The 19,655-nt window shown below is 40.7% G+C and overlaps 1 protein-coding gene across 7 annotated transcripts in view; it reads left to right on the forward strand.

The window, feature by feature from the left end:
• Positions 1 to 740: 740 nt before the first annotated feature.
• Positions 741 to 19,655, forward strand: part of PLGRKT (plasminogen receptor with a C-terminal lysine) — a 49,679-nt gene continuing 30,764 nt past the window's right edge. For 2 of the 7 annotated variants that reach the window (XR_014301573.1, XR_014301574.1), the window contains exons 1-3: positions 743 to 1,113; positions 1,914 to 2,041; positions 4,405 to 4,491. Coding sequence is in view for 4 of the 7 variants with exons in the window: in XM_082694346.1 (XP_082550472.1) it covers positions 4,411 to 4,491 (81 nt within the window). In the remaining 3 variants the exon portion in view is untranslated. Of the gene's footprint in view, positions 1,114 to 1,913; positions 2,042 to 4,404; positions 4,492 to 19,655 lie in introns of all 7 variants that reach the window. The other 5 variants (XR_014301575.1, XM_082694343.1, XM_082694346.1 and 2 more) reach the window with 4 other exon arrangements.

Here is a 19,655-nt window from a genome sequence, read left to right on the forward strand (position 1 = left end):
TAGATGTTATTATGCTAAGTGAAATAAGTCAGACAGAGAAAGACAAATATCATATGATTTCACTTATATGTGGAATCTAATAAACAAATGGAAAAAAAAAAAAAAAAAAGGAAAATCGGACCTATGAATGCAGAGAAGAAACAGATGGTTGCCAGACCGGAGTGGGTAAGGGAGATGGGCAAAATGCGTGAAGGGGAGTGAGAGGTACAGGCTCCCAGGGCTGGAGTGAGTAAGTCACAAGTGTGAAAGGTACAGGGAGGGACTATGGTCATTGGTACTGTGGTCAGGTTGTATGGTAGTGAACACAGAATAAGGTATAGACTTGTCAAATCACCATGTTGTACACTCGACACTAAAGTAACATTGTGTATCAACTCTACTTCAATTTTTAAAAAAATGTTTGCATTGGATTTTACGTTTAAGGGACAACCTCTCATGAGACACATTCTCTTCTGGGAAACAGACACAGCAGGGGTGGCTGACACCATTTCTGGAGAGTAACAGTGAGATGGCTCAGCTCGGCAGGGGAGCATGGATTTCTCACATGCTCCGGTAACTCAGGGACCTCCGTGAGGCCGTTATGTGAGATTTTCATCCTGCTTCCTCTTCGTCCCCTCGAAATCTGACAGCGGAGCCGCTGTTGGTTTGAATCTGCCTCTGCAGTCCCCGCGCCCGCCTGGCCGCAAAGCACACACCAGGCCTCAGTCGGGCGAGCGGCCCCTTTAAGGAAGCAAGCGCTGCCCTGATTGGCCGAGCTTCGGCGTCACTGTCACGGCCGTCTAGTCCCGCCCGAGGCTTAGCCCGGCGCGTCCCGGTCCGGTCACGATCCACGGGACCCCCGGGGTCTGCAGGCCTCTGCAGCGAGTACGGTCTCTGCGCACCTCCGCCACCTGCTGCCCAGTGAGTGAGCGCCGGTCGCACAGCCGGCATTCCGAGAGCTGGGGTGGGGAGGCCGGGCCGCCGGGCCGCGCTGGCCCCCTCCTCGGGCGCACCTCCAGTTGGCTCCCCTCCCGCCCCCAGGGCTGACCTGCATCTCCAGCCTCGCTTTCGAAGACCGCTGGGAAGGACTCCTGGCCCCTCCCCTATCGATGTAACGCAGTTGGGGGAAAGTAGGCAGGGCATTATTAACGGAAATAATCTCAGGACTGCAGGAAATCCCCGAGTTACAACAATGGGTCTACACTAGGGAAAACCTCCCGGAAGCTGTGGGGTGGTTCTGAGCTGGAATACTTTGGGGAAGTGGCCCAGATTGAATGGAATGTAAAAAAGACCAGAAACCCAATGAAATTATGCCACCAGTCATAAATGTGTGTACTGTGTTATTTGATCAGGAAATGAATCAGCACAGACATGTGGATGACAAGAGGTCATGGGTCATGAACTTATCTCTCTCTCTCTCTCTGTCTCTCTTTCAATAAGTAAAATCAAATCCTCATTCCCAGGGTGACTGGAGGAAGGCTGCCTGGAGCTTGCTGCCCCTGCACTCCTCAGAAATAGCCCTTCCCATTGTAAACTCTGGCACGGAGGAAAGGGGCTGGAGCATTGGAGAGCCCTTTCTAAGGTCTCAGGAATAAGCAAAGGAAAAATGAAGGCAGAAGAGACCAAATCAGCACTCTAAGCCCTCTGAGACATACTGGTATCTTAGTTGTAAATAGTGAAACATTTGTCACCAATGATAAAGTATTGGGAGTTTTGAAGGACTTAACCTTATTCAATTGAGTGAATTCAAAATTATCCCTATTACAAGATCACTCTTGCTTGATTTCATAGAGAGAAAGCTGAGAGTATTCTGGGCATCCTAAGGAACCTCCTAGACTTTGGAAAATGGCTTTGTTAGGATGTGAATGGAGAGGGAACTTGACAATACTGAACCCCAGCACATAGTTCACAAGGTGTTGTACACTCACTTTCAGGTGTGGCTTCTGTTGAGGAAAACAGGGAAGTTCTTCAACCTGCTTGGATTCTACCTTTAACCCTTGGGAGTGTTCTCTAACACATCCAAAATACCATCCAGACCCAAGAAACCAAGGTCCAAAACCAGGTAAGTCTACACCCTAAGCTTCCAGATAGTTTCTCTTCCCTAGAGGGCGGACATGAGGACCATCTCTCCACTTCAGGAGAGGTCCCACCCCTTTATAAACAGGAGCTCTATAAGAGACATAGTTCTGTGATATATGGTGTGTATGTGTAGGAGTAGGATTAGAGGACAGTTGTTTCCTTTATAATGTTTACAAAATATGGAAAAATTCAATCATCTACTCCTATGTACAGAAAAAAAAAAAAAAAAAAAGGGAATGGAAAGTGACCTGAGCTAGGTTTCTCTTGTACCAGTCATACTCTATGCAAACATTTATGGGAAAAAGACGTTATGGGGACTGCCCAGATGGAAAACATTGCTCCTTCCTTCAAGCAAGTTCTGGTCTGCTGTTGGAGTCAGCTGACGTGTGTGTGTGTGGGGGGGGTGCTGTGTGTCAAAGTCTGCAGAAAGGAAAGAACTTCTGTAAGGTCTCCCTGTCCTCATGGGGTGGCCTCTAACTCTCTGGACAGAGAGGATGGAGTGGGGGAGTGGCAGAGGGACAGGGAAACCTCATGACCTGCCTGTTCTGTACAGTTTAGTTTCCTGTGTCCATCATTGAGGCTGACTCTGGCTCAGAGGTTCCTATCTTTCAAAGATGCAACCTTGGCCATAATACAGGGAAGACACTGAAGGATGGCTTGCAGTTCCCACTCACATGGAGCCAGAGTAGCAAGGATAACACATTCTACCTGCCTGGCATGAAATGCCCTCCGGCCCCCAGTATCTTCTCCTCAGTTAACCAGAAGCTACTACTTCCTGATGATAGGGAAAAATAGAAGCTCTGCTGGGTTTCTCACAGAAGAATGTGAATTTGGGGTAGAAAGCATTGAGACTGACTACTCAGACCTAAGGTTCACAACCCTTCTGAGTAGCTTACCAAAGAAAACCAGCAATATTACTAGACATAGAGCAGTTGTAACATCCCTGAGTTTTGCAGTCTTCTGAAAGTAAAATTAACAACTAACTGAAAGCCTTCTGTAACTATCCAATTGGATTAAGAACAAAAAATTGAGGGTGCCTGGGTGGCTCAGTGGGTTAAGCCGCTGCCTTCGGCTCGGGTCATGATCTCAGGGTCCTGGGATCGAGTCCCACATCGGGCTCTCTGCTCAGCGGGGAGCCTGCTTCCCTCTCTCTCTCTGCCTGCCTCTCCATCTACTTGTGATTTCTCTCTGTCAAATAAATAAATAAAATCTTAAAAAAAAAAAAAAAAAGAACAAAAAATTGAAATTTGGGCCCCCTAGAAGTGATGGCTCACTTAAGAACTTTTTTTTTCTTTTAAGATTTTATTTATTTAACAGAGATCACAAGTAGGCAGAGAGGCAGGCAGAGAGAGAAGAGGAAGCAGGCTCGCCACTGAGCAGAGAGCCCGATGCGGTGCTTGATCCCAGGACCCTGAGCTCATGACCTGAGCCAAAGGCCAGAGGCTTAACCCACTGAGCCACCCAGGTGCCCCAAGAACTTCTTGAGTAAGATAAATAAGACAGGCAATGCCATGTATTCATTTAAAAATTGCTTTTCTCATGTGTTTTGGTGAGTGCTGTGAAGTGTGTAAACCTGGTGATTCACAGACCTGTACCCCTGGGGATAAAAATATATGTTTATAAAAAATAAAAAATTATATTAAAAAAATTGCTTTTCTCAGGACATTTAAGTATCATTTTGTTCTTCCCCTCTTGAGAAACTTCGGCAGTAGCCTAAAGAGAACAAAGGTGAAGCCAGAAGAGGAAAACTAAGGGATATTAGCAGTGTGTGACAGAATAAGGGGTACTGTAGGAGAGAGGCAGGGATTACAGCAAGAGTACTGACATAGTGACCTTGAGACACCTAAAACTCCCTAAAACACAAATTCAAGGAGCACAGAGAAATTTCTCCTCAAGGGGTACAATGCATCTTCTGAATCACCCCTTCTCAGAAGCAAAGTTTCTGTCATCCAATACAGGATGTCAGAGAATGGATGGTGTCCACCCTGTCGCTCACAGAAAAGAGTGGTCTCTTTGTTCGTTTGTAAGCATTCAGTTCTTTAAGATTTACAGTGGGAAGAAAAATCAGAAACATGGAGCTGTATGGCTATAGGGCAGGAGAAGATTTTGGAATTTGTCTAAGTTTAGTCCCCTGGTCTTAGGTGAGCAAATGTTGAGCAGGCTGGTTATATTTGCCAAAGATCAGACAGCTAGTTAGAAGCAAGAACTATAATCTACACCATGTTCCCAGGAAATCTTTTTTTTTTCTTTTTACATTGTTATAAGCTTACAGTAGCTCAAAGCAGAGCATATGAGGATATACATGAGCTATATTGTTTTACGCCTCTTTGCTTTTTCACATTTTAGGTCAAGATGGGATTTATATTTTCAAAATCCATGAGTGAAAACATGAAAAACCAACAGGAGTTTATGCTTATGAATGCTCGACTCCAGGTACATTTTCAAATAATTAAGCTTTTATGTTGTTACAGTGGTTAAAGTTTCTGCGACATGTACTCCAGAAGTACTGTTCTCTTTGACCTCAAAAGGTAAAATATTGGGGCGCCTGGGTGGCTCAGTGGGTTAAGCTTCTGCCTTTGGCTCAGGTCGTGATCCCAGGGTCCTGGGATGGAGCCCCTCGTAGGGCTCTCTGCTCAGCAGGGAGCCTGCTTCCCTTCCTCTCTCTCTGCCTCCCTCTCTGCCTACTTGTGATCTCTGTCTGTCAAATGAATAAATAAAAAAATTTAAAAAAAAAGGTAAAATATTCTTGGGGCTCTATCCTTAGGATCAAGATGAAATGCACTATTAATTATCTGGTGAATGGGTGTGTTTAGATCTCCAATCCAGATACTTTTTAAAAATCTCCATCCTGAAGTAAGACATACCTGCTTAGAGTATAGGGCAGGTAGAATGAGGCTGCTCCCCTCACCACATATCTGCAACCTAATCCTCTGTGAACACCTTGCCTTACATAGCAAAAGGGACTTTGCAATGTGATTAAGTTAAGGAGTTTTTGATAGGGAAGATCCTGGGTTATCCTAGTTTATCTGGATGGGCTCAAGGTAATCACAAAGGTCCTTATAAAGGATACAGAGTGGCAGGAGGGTCAAAGTGAGAGTGAAAGAAAGGTTTGAAGATGTATACACTGTTGGCTTTGAAGATCTAAGGAAGGGCAAAGGAATTCAGATAGCCTCTTGGAGCTGGAAAAGGAAAGGGTGTGGATTCTCTCCTAGAGCTGAGAGAAGGAATACAATCTCACCAGCCACCCACTTTGGATTTCTGACTGCAGAACTATAAGATAATAAATTTATGTTGTTTTAAGCCACTAACGTTGATAATTTGTTATAGCGACAATAGGAAATTAATATACAGGGTAAAAACTTGACACTGGGTTTATACATAGGCTAGATAGAAAAGATCAAAGCAAAGTAGATGATTGTCTGATTGCCTAATATCAGTTGTCAAAAAGGATTTTAAATTGTTGGATGTCATAGTCAAGTGTTAAAAGTTTGACTAAAATTATTTTCCTAAGATTTCAAATGAAGATCTCTTGACCTTTGGGGTTCATTATGGCCCTGGGAGTAAAAGATCCTACTGTGAGGCAGTATGACGAATGATTAATAGTAAGGACTAAAGGCAGACTAACTAGGTTTGAATCCCATCTCTACCCCTCGCTGACAGTATGATGTGGGCCTTACTAGTCTGTCAACTGGAGATGACAGTATCCGCTTCAGAGGGCTATTTTGAAGAGTAATAATGGTAGTGTACAGAACAATGTATACAATGTATAGAGTACAGAACAATGCCTCAAGTCTTTAGAACAGTGTCTCTCACTTTAAAAGTATTAGTTGTTGCTACTGTTATTATTGCTATGAAGAGTGTCTTCTGCAGGATAATGATTTCTTTTGGGAGAGTGGAACAATTTAAAGATTGGGAACTGAAGTGTTGTAACAGAGCAGAATGACATAGGGGAGGACCAAACATTGGGCATACACGCCAGCCAAGAATGTCATACACCCAGAGAACCCTTATCCAAGGCCTTTGGAAACTACAGACTTTTACATCAGTGAAGTCAGAATATGTGAAGGCCTGGGATTGTATCCCACCTAAGCTTGTTAGTTAGCCTGTTGCTGTTTCCTGGACGCTGGCAGAATACAGGAGATACTTCCGTCAGAGACAAAGAACTTCATTACTCCTAGCTCATGAGCAACACGATCAAGAGGTTGGTGGGAGTATCCCTATGTCCTTCAAGTCTCACAGAGGTGATTAAGATGGACTTAAATGGGTGCTGTGCACTCAGTGGGTGTATGGCACATTTGAGGAACACTGGGCTTGGGGAATCTACTGCTTTTATAGTGGTTAGTGAGCCGGAAGAATTGGGGGAGGACTTGACCTTATCCCTGAAGGTCATTCACTGTAAACACATCCCAGACAAATGGCCTGTGAAGAACAGTCTGGGCCTTGCATTCTTGGCCTACTCAGCAAGAATGTGTGGGGACATTCAGGGCCCATGTACAGTTACCCCTCCCAACAACCTGCCCCTCAGCGCAGCTGACCAGAGCTTTGATAACAGCCTTGATTTCGGTCCACTGATCGCAGTGACCACTATAGCTAGTGCTGAGTTCAAACGAGCAGGAGCACTATCGGCACCTTCAGTTTTCAGCTTAGCTGAACCAAAGGTAATCCAGGCCCATGCATGTAGGAGAATCTCTGTGGATCCAAGGGTCCTATTAAGCCAGTAGCTCTACTTCATGTGGCAGAGTAGGAGATGAAGATTTTCCCAAAGGGGCAGCTGCTACTCCTTTATGCAAAACTGAGTTGACAGTAGGGCCAGGCCAGTCATACCCTCAAATATGTCTTTATTTGACCAACAAACAGGCCCTTTCCTTATAATTGTCATGTCCTAGTTGACCCACCCCAAGATGGGGTTGAGGCTGGAAAGCCACAAGACTCCATGGGTCAGATATTCATTTTTAACAAGAGCTCAGTTGTAGCCAATAGCTGCCTCCCCTTTTTGAAAGGAGTATGCTGTGGGTTGAACTGTGTGTCCTTCCCACTATTCTTAATTAAGTTAAAGGCCTAACCCCTGCTATCTCAGAATGATATATTTGGAGAGAGAGTCTTTACAGAGTCAGTCAAGTTAAAATGAAGTCATTAGGATGAGCGCTAATCCAATATAGGACTGCTGTCCTCATAAAATGGGGAGCTTTGGACACAGAGGCATGCCTACAGAGAGAATGCTGTGGGGCTATGAGGCAGCTATTTATGAGGCAAGGAGAGAGGTGTGGAACAGATCCTGACACAGCCCTGGAAAGGAACTAACCCTGCTGACACCTTAATTTTGGACTTCTAGCCTCTGGAATGGAGACAATAAATTTCTGTTGTTAAGCCACCTAATTCGTGGTGTGCTTTGTTGTAGCAGCCCCAGAAACTACGAGGTATTTGGTTCCTGTATTTGCAGATGGTGATTGGCTGTGATTTTCTCTTTTTCTCCTTGGGACTCTATATTGTTTCTAATAGACCACCTGGAAGGGGTCAGGGAATCCCTGAATGAGAGAATGTCTCCTTATTACTATGAATATTTACAATATAAGCAAGTAACACATCAATTTCATTATACATTTATATGCAGGGGACATAACTGCAGTATCCTGAATCGGCTCAAGGGTCACTTTCATTTCCCTTTCTTACTGCAAATGTTGCTCAAACTCTTATCAGTTGAATTCCAATGCTTTTTTTCCCTCTATGGGAACACAGACCAAAGAATTTAACACAGCGGTTAAACAGTTGTACTAGCTGAGGTTATCTCCGAAGTTAAGGAGACGATACTGTCTCACAGCTGCAGATGATGGGGAATGCAAAGGGACAAGGACAGCCTTTTGCCCTTTGGCTCCTCATTCCAGAATTGATGCTGCTTCCTCCCCGGCACACCCCTGGTTGCTGGAGGGCACTGGTTTCAGGGCCATTCTTTAGCCTCTACTGAGTCATTGCTCGGCCTTGCACCCTCAGCTCTTAAAGCCATCCTGGTGCTGAGTTCACCCTCCCCACATAGGACCAAGTGTACTTGAGCACTTGTATCCAACAGAGCTATAAACATTTGAATTCCTCCTCTCTCCTCTCTGAATGAAGCTCTTCAGCACACCTATCCTTCCTCCCTAAAGCAACTAAATTGGGAGGAGAGAGTAGCTGAGGGCCAGTAAGCAAGGCTTTACATTTCTTCTCCATTTCAAAGGGCCTCCCTTCAGCTACAGCCACACTGCCAGGCCTTTGGGCAGGGCTGTGGGACTTGCACCCCATCTTCTGGGTAACAGTCTTTCCCTCTCCCACTCCGCAGGACAACAGGCCACAATCACAGCACCCCCCGGGGCAGCTTATTTGAATTCTACCTTTTGTTGTTCAGCGCCATTTAACCTACTAGACAGTGAGAGACCTTCCTATTCCTTCCCATTCTTACCACCATCTGGGTGAGACTATTTCCTACCAGATCTCAGAGTCTTTTCATATCTAATAACCCAACCAATGAGGTCCCTTTCAGAATGTCCTTTGGCTTTCAGAATGCCATGTCTCTCTCAGTAACTCTTCCTTGTTACTCAAACTGGCAGGCTCTGTGATTTTACCCAACTGGCAGGTTAACAATTTAGTCCTTTGCTGCTTCACAGATACTGGTGGAAGACTTGATACAACACTTCAAGCAGCCTGAGTGTATGTTCATGATCTACTACTTTAGCCATGAGTGGTCATCTAGGTTGCTCTTAGGTGAGACATGTTACTTCATCTCTCAGGTTCCTTACTGCAAACATAATTCTGAGAAATGGCCCATGTAAACAGCAGTCAGAGCCTGTATCCTTGGCTCACCCAGTAAAAAGTACCAGTTGCTCCTGGCCCACACAGATTGATTCTCCCAACATGTGTTTGGCTAAGAAGATTAGTTTTTCCTTGTTGATCAGGATAAACCTTATTATTTACCTTCTAATTTTAACAAAAGATGACAAAGAAGATATAGATCAACATGGCTGAAGCAGCTTTCCAACCCTAAAGCTACTTAAGTTCTGATCCTAACTAGAACAGCCTAGAGAGAAAAATAATCTGTGGACATTTTGGAAGATCAGGTGGAAATATCACAAAACATTTGATACATACTGAAGAATATATTTATAAGTTTTGAGGCATAATAAAATGAGCACCAATGATCACAATACCCCTGAAGCTACTGATAGGTATGTTCCATCCTACATGTTGAATGAACCCAGACTGCTAAAGCTGACCTGGAATTGATCTCATATCCCAGAGCTCCTGGGACTGAGAAGGACTCAGCAAATGTAAGGAATGAGCCACTGGAATAGAAGATTACATGCCTTTGCGACTTCTTTAAAAGATTTTTTAAAATCCCAGTTGAAACACCATATATACTAATGCCTTCAGCTCATGAAAGTATATCTTTTGGCTCCTTTCCAAAATAGGGCATCTCAACCAAAGGGGTAATTAGAATAAAGCAAAACTTATAGTAAAGAAAAACCTAATGACTAGAATCCTTTCCCCAATGGCTTTTTCTTAGTTCTACTTTTTATTTCTATTTTTTTGGTAAAAAAAGAAATCATAACTCAATAATCCCATATTATTGGGTTCTTTTTTTCATTCAGGGAAAAGGACCCAAATTAGATATTCAGCTACGTTCAGGTTCCTAGCTGGCTTTACATTCTATTCACCTGGGAGCCTTGGGATTTTAGTCCCATTCAGACCAGTTAGATCTCTTCATGGTCAGGCATGTTGTTATTGTTCTAAGCTCTCCCGGGGACAGTGATGCACAACCTAGCTTGAGACCTCTGCCTTTTCTTTTTCTATGATGCTACATAATTATAATTAATAATTGGCAGGGATTTAATATAATGCATATTGAAGATGGAACCAAATAACTTTTTCAATTTAAGTAAGTTAGCCATGAAATTAAATCAGTCATAGGAGTCTGATTAATAAAAATTCATAAAAAGCTTCAAATCAGAAAGTTTTTTTTTATGAACAACTTTGGTTCAAGTTGAGCTGGAAAGGATTCACACTACTAGTTATAATGATATTTTCAAATCATTAGCAAACTTCAGTTTCCCGTTGCTTTGTTTCACCTGTTACTGAGGATTGTAGACGGATGGCTATACTCAGTAAACTAAGTATCACTCAGTAAAAAATGAATACTTCCTTAAAATCCCATTAGATGGCATACCTAAACTAATTTTATATCACCTGAGTGACCAGTAAAGCATTTCGATGTTAAACAACAGGATGGCAATTGGAAGTGGAAAGCAGCAAGAATGAAAGAAGATTCCAGAGGTCCATGCTGTGCTCTACTGCTGTGTAGGCAAAGCAGATATAGTCCATGTAAAGATGAGTCAGGTACCTTTTTCACTGTTCACTGTGTATAGGCAACAAACTAAAGATTTAAAAAATACATGAACGCCATCCTTTGCCCTGTATGTCTGTTGTTAAGAGTTTGCTGTTAAGGAAATGACAGTTACGAACCAGAAAAATATAGTTATTTAATACACACAAAATAATGTGCTATATGCTAAGCAGGACCCAGAAATGTATGAGGTACAGGCTCTGTATTCAAGGAACTTCTCATCTAGTTTAGTGGGAAGAGGTTGCATTACGCTGCAATAACCAAATGTTTGTATGGATATGGATATATATGGTAGGCAGAACACTGGCCCCCTAAAGATGTCCACAGCCTAATCCTGGAACTTGTGAATATGTAACCTAATGTGGCAAAATGGACCTTGCAGATATGATTAAGGGAGCAGACCTGGAGATGGGAAAATTATCCTTGATTATCCATGTGAACCCAGTCTAAACGCACAAATTCTTGAAAGTGTTAAGTAAAGAGAAAAAAGAGATATAAATACCGTATGACTTCACTCATATGTGTAATTTAAGAAACAAAACAAATAAGCAAAGACAAAAAAAGAGAAACCACAACAAAAAAGGCTCTTAACTATAGAGAAAAAATTGAGGGTTACCAGAGGGGTGGTGGTGGGGATGGGTGAATTAGGTGAAAGGGATTAAGATACCCTTATGATGAACATTGAGTAATGTATAGAATTGTTGAATCACTATATTATACACCTAAAACTAACATTGTTTTACACATAAAACTAACATTGTTGAATCACTATATTGTATACCTAAAACTAATATAACACTATGTTAAGTATACTAGAGTTTAAAAAAATTTTTTTAAATAGGCTGTACGCCTAGCATGAAGCCCAATGCAGGGTTTGAACTCAGGACACTGAGATGGAGATCTGAGATGAGATGAAGAGTTGGCCACTTCGCTGAACCACCCAGGTGCCCCTGGAGTTAATTTTTTTTTTTTTTTTTTTAACCGAGTGTCTCAGTTGGTTAAGGGGCTGACTCATGGTTTCTGCTCAGGTCATGATCTCAGGGTTCTGGGATCAAGCCCTCCATGCTCAGTAGGGAGTCCGCTTGAGCATTTTCTCTTGACTCTCCCTCTCCTTCTGCCCCTACCTCCACTTCCTTCTCTCTCCCTCAAAAATAAATGAAATAAATCTCTCTGCTCAGCAGGGAGCACACTTCCTCCTCTCTCTCTGCTTGCCTCTCCACCTACTTGTGATCTCTGTCAAATAAATAAGTAAAATCTTTAAAAAAAAAAGGGTGATGTTGCTGGCTTTTAAGATGGAGAAAGAGAACCAGCCAAGGAATGCAGATGACCTCTAGAAACTGGAAAATGCTAGGAAACAGATTCTCCCCCAGAGTCTCAGAAAGGAATGTAGCCTTGCCAGACACCTAGTTTTTAGACTGTGTCAGACTTCTGATGTCCAGTAGTAATCTGTGTTGTTTTAAGCCACTAAATCTATAGTAATTTGTCTATAAACCAGCATGGGCTGTGATAGGCTTATTTCTACAACAAAAAATAATGGGTACTCAATACATGCTTTTTCAAATATATAAAAATTAAAACAGCAAATAATTATTGTGAGAACTTTTTGAAATTGTTTAAACCTCTATAACTCCCAACAATCTGTCATTTCTATGTCCTCTCATCTGTTTCTTTGAGGTGAAAGCTGTACCAACATCTTGAAATAGGAAGGGCTTAATGTTCTGAGGCAAGCAAGAGAGTACAGTGTCTGCCCTGTAAGTGAGTCTTGCAGCAACAAGGAACCCAAAATAAAAAGCAGGTAGTGAAGAAAGGAGGAAAGCAGCCACCCCTTCTGTATGTAGAAAGATGAGCAAGTGGAGTTGTCTCTAGAACCAGAAGTGACCAGAAAGTGCCTTGAATAAAAGAGGCAGCATGTCAACACATGCTCACCAACAGTGGGGGAACTTGGATTTAAAAGTCTTCACCTTAACCCTTTGAAAATCCCTTCTGTCCAGTCCCCATCCCTGCTACCTGCTCTTAGACTCCCTATGTCCCTTACTCATAATCATTCTTCTGAGGTTTATTTATATTGTGGTAAAAAACACATACTAGAAAATTCATCATCTTGAAGAGTACAATTCAGTGACATTTACAATGTTGTGCAACCATCAACACTATTTAATTCCATAACATTTTCATCAAAAGGAAACCCCGTGGCCATTAAGCAGTTACTCCCCATCATCCCCAGTTCCTGGAAACCATTAATCTGCTTTCTGTCTGTATGGATTTGCCTGTTCTGAACATTTCATATAAATGGAATCATACAGTGTATTTTTGCGTCTGGCATGAATCAGTATTCATTCTTATTTATGACTAAACAACATTCCATTGTATAGATATATCACATTTTGTTTGTCCATTCATCTGTTAATGAACATTAAGATTTCCACTTTTGGCAATTGTGAATAGTGCTGCTATGATGATTCTTGTAAATTTTTATTTGAACACTTGATTTTCAGTTCTTTTGAGTATATACCTAGGAATAGAACTGCTAGATCACTTAATTTTATGTTTAACTTATTGAGGAACCACAAAAATGTCTCCCATGGTGGCTGTACCATCTTACATTCTTACCACAATGTATGGGTGTTACTATTTTTCCACATCTTTGCCAATACACATTATCTTCCTTTTTAAAAAAAATTTACCCATTGTAGTAGATTTGAAGTTGTTTCTCATTGTGTGTGTGTGTGTGTGTTTAAGATTTAATTTATTTAATTGTCATAGAGAGAAAGAGAGCAAGAGATCACACAAGCAGGGGGAGCAGCAGGCAGAGGGAGAAGCAGGCTCCCCACTGAGCAAGAAGCCTGACACAGGACTTGATCCCAGGACCCAGGGATCATGACCTGAGCCAAAGGCAGACGCTTAACAGACTGAGCCACCCAGGCATCCCTCATTGTGGTTTTGACCTTAATTTCCCTAACTAATAATATTTTTTCATGTATTTGTTGGCCATTCATGTTATCTTCTTTGGAGAAAATTCTAGTCCTGCTCATTTTTAAATTGGGTTGTTTCTATTTTTGTTTTTGAGTTGCAGGAGTTGCTCAAGTATGATAGACACTAGATCTTTATCAAACATAAGATTTGCCAATATTTTCTCCCATTATGTGGGTTGTCTTCCTACACTCTCCCAGTGTTCTTTCACACATACAAAGTTTTTAATATTTATGAAGTCCAATTCATTTTTTCTTTTGTTGGTTATATTTTAGGTGTCATATTGAGAAACCATTGTCAAATCCAAAATCATAAAGATTTCCCCCTATGTTTTCTTCTAGGAGTTTTACAATTTTAGCTTTTATATTTAGGTTTTTGATCCATTTTGAGTTCATTTTTATATACGGTATGAAATAAAGGTTCAACTTTACTCTTTTGCATGTGGAGATCCAGTTATCTCAGCCCAAGCTCATTCTTAATAAACATAAAGAAGTTAGACACTGCACAGTAAAGATTATGGGTCACATGCTAAATATGTAACTGACTCAGGGTTCAGGTCCTCTGAAAAGAGCATCTTGACCTTTTTAGTGGTCTTTAAGTACCTGAGGTTCAAGATGGTGGGAAATTGTTACTGGCTTTTTCTATTAAAGTTGAAATGGATAGAAATAATTTAACAACATTATGAAGAATTGGGTAAATACAAAGAATACAATATGTTAACTGACTTTTTTTTTTAAGATTTATTTATTTATTTGACAGACAGAAATAACAAGGAGGCAGAGAGGCAGGCAGAGAGAGAGGAGGAAATAGGCTCCCTGCTGAGCAGAGAGCCCGATGTGGGGCTCGATCCCAGGACCCTGGGATCATGACCCGAGCTGAAGGCAGAGGCTTTAACCCACTGAGCCACCCAGGCCCCCCTGTTAACTGAGGCTGCTAAAAATGTCCAGCAAGTCTTTTTAAATGTGGGGTAAAATATTAATACATCTAGAATCACTTAGAGGAGTTAGTGAAAATAGTTATGATTTCCTACATACTGCCCATATTCAGGAATGGCAGGAGTGACAGGAAATGGAAGTGAAATAATAAGGTCTCTGGTGCCTCAGGCACTTACTTCTGCAAAGGTAAAGAAATGACAAAGAAAGGTCAAGCCACCAAGATGCTGCCTAGTTCTTCTAGGACCCTTCCTACAATCTATCCTCTAAAGGGGACACTTTGGTTTTAGGTTTGTTTGCAAACTTCAATGAGACCAATGAATGCCATTACAGACCATCAGAAAGCTTTTGTTTTTCTTTTCCTCCCTCAATAAGACCGAGATGTTTACTCTCACCACTTTTATTTAACATAGTACAGGAAACAATCAAGAGGGCAGTTAGACAACTTAAAGAAATAAAAGCTATCCAAATCTGCAAGGAAAAAAGAAAATTTTCAATATTTGCAGAGGACATGGTACTCTACATTTAAAACCCCAAGACTCCACCAAAAAACTGCTAGAACTGATGAAGAAATTCAGTAAAGTTGGAAGATACAAGATGAACATAAGAGAAATCTGTTGCATTTCTATACACCAATAATGAAGCAGCAGAAAGAGAAATCCAGAAATCGATCCCATTTACAACTGTACCCAAAATAATAAGATACCCAGGTATAAACCAAACCAAAGAAACACCTGTACTCTGAAAACTATAAAACACTGATCAAAGAAATTAAATATGATACAAAGAAATGGAAAGACATTCCATGCTCATGGATTGGAAGAACCAATATTGTTAAAATGTCTGTATTCCCCAAAGCAATTCACACATTTAATGAAATCCCTATCAAAATACCAAAAACATTTTTTACAGAGCTAGAATAAGCAATCCTAAAATTTGAAAGAAAAGGAAAGTCCATCTTTACCCGCCCCTCTTCTAGTGATTTGAGTTCACTGAGCTTCTGCATATACTCAATGCTGTCTCTGGACATGCGATTCCAGTAGCCAATTTGTCTATTCAAGTATTAGTATCTTACTATTGTAACTTTAGATTCTTTATAGTATGTTTTAATGCCTGCTTCAGCTGATATATCCTTGTAGTTTATTTTTTCAATGTTTATTACATATTTGCATTTTCATAAAAAAGTTGGTATCAACTTGTCCAACTCTATAAAATAGTTTGTTGATTTTTTAAAATTAGGATTGCATGCATTTATAAATTTACTTAGGAAGAACTGTTGAGTCATTCTACCCAAGAACTGAGTATGTTTATCCCCTTATTAGAGTCTATTTTTATGTCTTTCAGGAGTTTATAAATGAATTACAGTCTAAAGTAAAGTGGGGTTTTGTTTAAAAAAAAAAGGAGACATTAAAGTTAAATTCCAAAATTTCTGTAAATTATTATAAAAATAATCTTTCAGTTAAATTCCTTGCCTGTTTGGCAAGGGACTATGTTAGCAGTGCACACGCTGGCAGGACATTCTTACTCTGAAATGTGCAAGACTGAAGAGTAGGAAGACAGAGAATGGCAGAACTTCTGGTGGCACAATTGGAAATCTAGAAAAGAAAACTAAGCCCAGACTGCTGCCTACTGGCCAGGATATGTCTGCGAAGGACTGTGGATTTACTCTCCTTGTATGCACTGGGAAAATCAAAGGCACTAGGGGAAGACACATTGAGGGTCAACAGCGGCTCCATCGCTTACTGGTTTTATGACCTTGGATAAAGAGTGTAGGTTCTCTGAACCTCAGCTTCATCACTATGATGGGGAGAAAGATACCCAACTACTATCCTGTATGCTAGAAGAGATGCTCAGAAATGCTCCCTTCTTTCTCATTTATCTTCTTTCCTCTCTCTTATGTGCTCACAGTCACTACTTCATTCTTTATTCCATCTCTAATTTCATTCTCCATTTTTCATTCTTCGTCATTTTTTTTTAAAGATTTATTTGACAGAGAGAGAGAGATCACAGGTAGGCAGAGAGGCAGGCACAGAGAGAGGGGGAAGCAGGCTCCCCGCTGAGCAGAGAGCTGGATGCGGGGCTTGATCCCAGGACCCTGAGATCATGACCTGAGCCGAAGGCAGAGGCTTAACCCACTGAGCCACCCAGGTGCCCCTCTTTCATCATTTTTTATCTTTCCCATTCTCTATAACTTCAGTTCTGCAGTCAGGCATATGCTTTTCTAGTTCCCTTTCACCTCTGTCTTGCAAGGTGTTCAGCACTTTAAATAATCAATCCTGATAGGGAACCATTTAGCCTGTCAGCCCCACAGCCTTCACAGGCACTCCTGCTCCCACTGAGCAAGCTCAGCAGTAAGACACAGATATTTACAGGTGTCTCTTCTAGAGCCATGGCAGAAGGTAAGTCATTCCTGAAAAGTTCCTGCAACCTAATCCAGAGAACATCAAATGTATTCCTGTGCCCACCTTAGTACAAAAACAAATGGTTCTTTTTCATTCCTTTTGCTCATATGATATTTTAGGGTTCTTGCTTTCCACCCTCCCCCAGGAAATTTTTGAACAAAGAAAAAAAAATCCCAGTTTAATATTAGTTCACTAAATACTAATTTACTTGTAATGTATGTGGAACATGGCTCAGGAGTCAGCATAAATTTAAGAAGGTAATGAGTAAGCATTGTCCTGAAGAAACAGAGTAATTGAGAGGAAAATAGTTCTTCTTTCTTTTTCTTTTTTAATATTTAAATTGAATTAATTAACATATAATGTATTATTAGTTTCAGAGGTAGAGATCAGTGATTCATCAGTCTTCTATAATACACAGTACTCATTACATCAGGTGCCCTCCTCCAGTTAGCCCCTCCCCTCCAGCAACCCTGCTTGTTTCCTAAGATTAAGAGTCTCTTATGGTTTGTCTCCCTCTCTGATTTCATCTTGTTTTATTTTTTCCTTTTTTCTCCTCTTGCCTTGTTTCTTATATTCCACATATCAGTGAAATCATATAACAATTGTCTTTCTCTGACTTATTTTGCTTATCATAATATTCTCTAGTTGCATCCACGTCATTGCAAATGGCAAGATTTCTTTTTTCTTTTTCTTTTTTTTTTTCTTTTTTTTTTGATGGCTGAGTAGTACAGATGAATGGATTAACAAGATGTGCTATATATACACAATGGAATACAGCTCGGCCATCAATAGTTCCTCTCTTGACTATTTAAATCTGATTGACTCTAAAAACAGTTTAAAGTATGCTTTTATTATAGAACTGTTGAATCACTATACTGTACACTTGAAACTAATATAACACTATATGTTACCTAAACTGGAATTAAAATTAAAAATTCAATAAAATTAAAAATAAAGTATGCTTTTATTATAATTACTGAATGAAAGTATTTCCTGTTTCCAATTTTTCTTGTCAAGAGATTTGGACGTCTATTTTAATACCATTTACTTTACGACTAATATTGATTTGTACATAACCATACTTTCTTTTAAAAATTTTTTAAAAAGCAACTTGAAATTTGCTGCCCGTTTTTAGTACTTGCTAAGACTTTGGATCTAATCTAAACCAGAACTCTAAACATTCTCTCCTGCACAATCATTATTTCATATAAATCAGGTCACCGCTTTGTTATTGTGTCTGACCCCCTCTTCCTGCCCCTACCTGGATCCAAGCTCTGCCTTTCCCTGAGTGTGTCCTGGGGGTCTGAACCTCAGCCCTGTGTCTCCCAGGCTCCTGTGACCTCTGGCTTCAGGTTGGGCTCAGCCAGTGGGAGGCACCAGCAGGAGCCTGGAGGGTGGGCAGACAGTGAATTTAGGTATATGGGTCTGGAGGTAGCAGTGGTTTCCTAGAGTCACAGCTCATTTCAGGCTTTGTCTCTTTCATAGCTCCAGGCCTCACTGGGCTCTGGTTAACACCTTGTTCTCTTTCCCCTTCCAGCCTCAGTGTTAATGGGTGCCTGCTGTTTGTCATGGGGGGGTGTTGTAGGGGGGCTGGGGAGTTGGGGGGGGGTGGGAGAACACCTCACTGCCCCTTTTGGTCACCTTAAACTCTGCCTGCAGTCAGGACAGTCCCTTCATTAAATTCTTGTCACTTAAACTCTTGAAGGAGCATACTCTCTACTGCCTGTTGACACTACACAAATAAATGGGTATGTTCATGTTTTTCTATGAAAAACTATCCAACTTTTAAAAGATTCCTGTATTTACTATGAACACTAAAAATATGCACTTTTAAATTAACAATTAACAATTCTTCTGACAATTGTAGACTGAGATACAAGAAAACTTGAATGACTTACTTCACTGTCATTAATGCATATAAAGAGTCTGGTCATCTAAGATAGTAGGGAGAAATGAAGACCATGGGGAAATGGAGATCCATGTCCTCCTGAAATTTAAGTGATTATTAAAAAACACTCCTTCCCTCTCTTCCTTTGAAAGATTTTATTTATTTATCAGAGGGAGAGAGAGAGAAAAAAAGAAAGAGCACCAGCAGAAGGAGCTCCAAGCAGAGGGAGAAGCAGGTTTCTCACTGAGCAAGGAGCCAGATGTAGGGACTCAGTTCCAGGACCGGGGCATCATGACCTGAGCTGACAGCAGACACTAAACCTACTGAGCCACCCAGGCACACTCTTATTGGTTAAATTATTATTACTTTAGGTTTTTGCTGAGCTCCTGTTTATTTCCATGTTTGAGCCTATTGTGATGTCTATTGCACAGGTTGGATAACAGAACACTAAATTTTTGTATTTGAAAATGATAGATACTCGTATCAACCACAAATACAAAAAACAGAGGTATAACCAAAGCCAGCAACAGCAAATTTTCTTTCCTTCCAAAAATAAAGTTTTAAAGTCAAAACATTATTTTTAAAATTCTAATCTAATTATTTTATGATCTATATTATTTGATTTCTAGAGCTTTTGAAAGTGAAATCTCCCGGACCTCACTTCTCCCACACTTGTCCTCAAGCTTAGGTATAAATTTGCAAAGCAATGCTTCAAAATGTTTTTGGAAAAATATGTTATAATTATATTATACTGCTGTGTAGCACTATAATCGACATGGTGGCATTTCTACTTGCTTTTTACTAATGTTTACATAAAGTACAGAACCCCAACGAGAATACTCTGATACTCATTCATTTTTTTTAGGGTTTATTGACCACTAACAGTATGCCAGGCACTGTGTTGGTCAATGAAGACAGATAGGAAGAGACAAAATTGAGTAATTTTATAATATTTATATGATCTGAAATGGTTCATTATTTCACATAGTGCTTTTCTTGGAAAAAGAAATGGTTGCATCATTTTCGGTAATGAA

The sequence above is a fragment of the Mustela nivalis genome, assembly GCF_964662115.1.
Source record: "Mustela nivalis genome assembly, chromosome: 13".
Lineage (NCBI taxonomy): Eukaryota > Metazoa > Chordata > Mammalia > Carnivora > Mustelidae > Mustela > Mustela nivalis.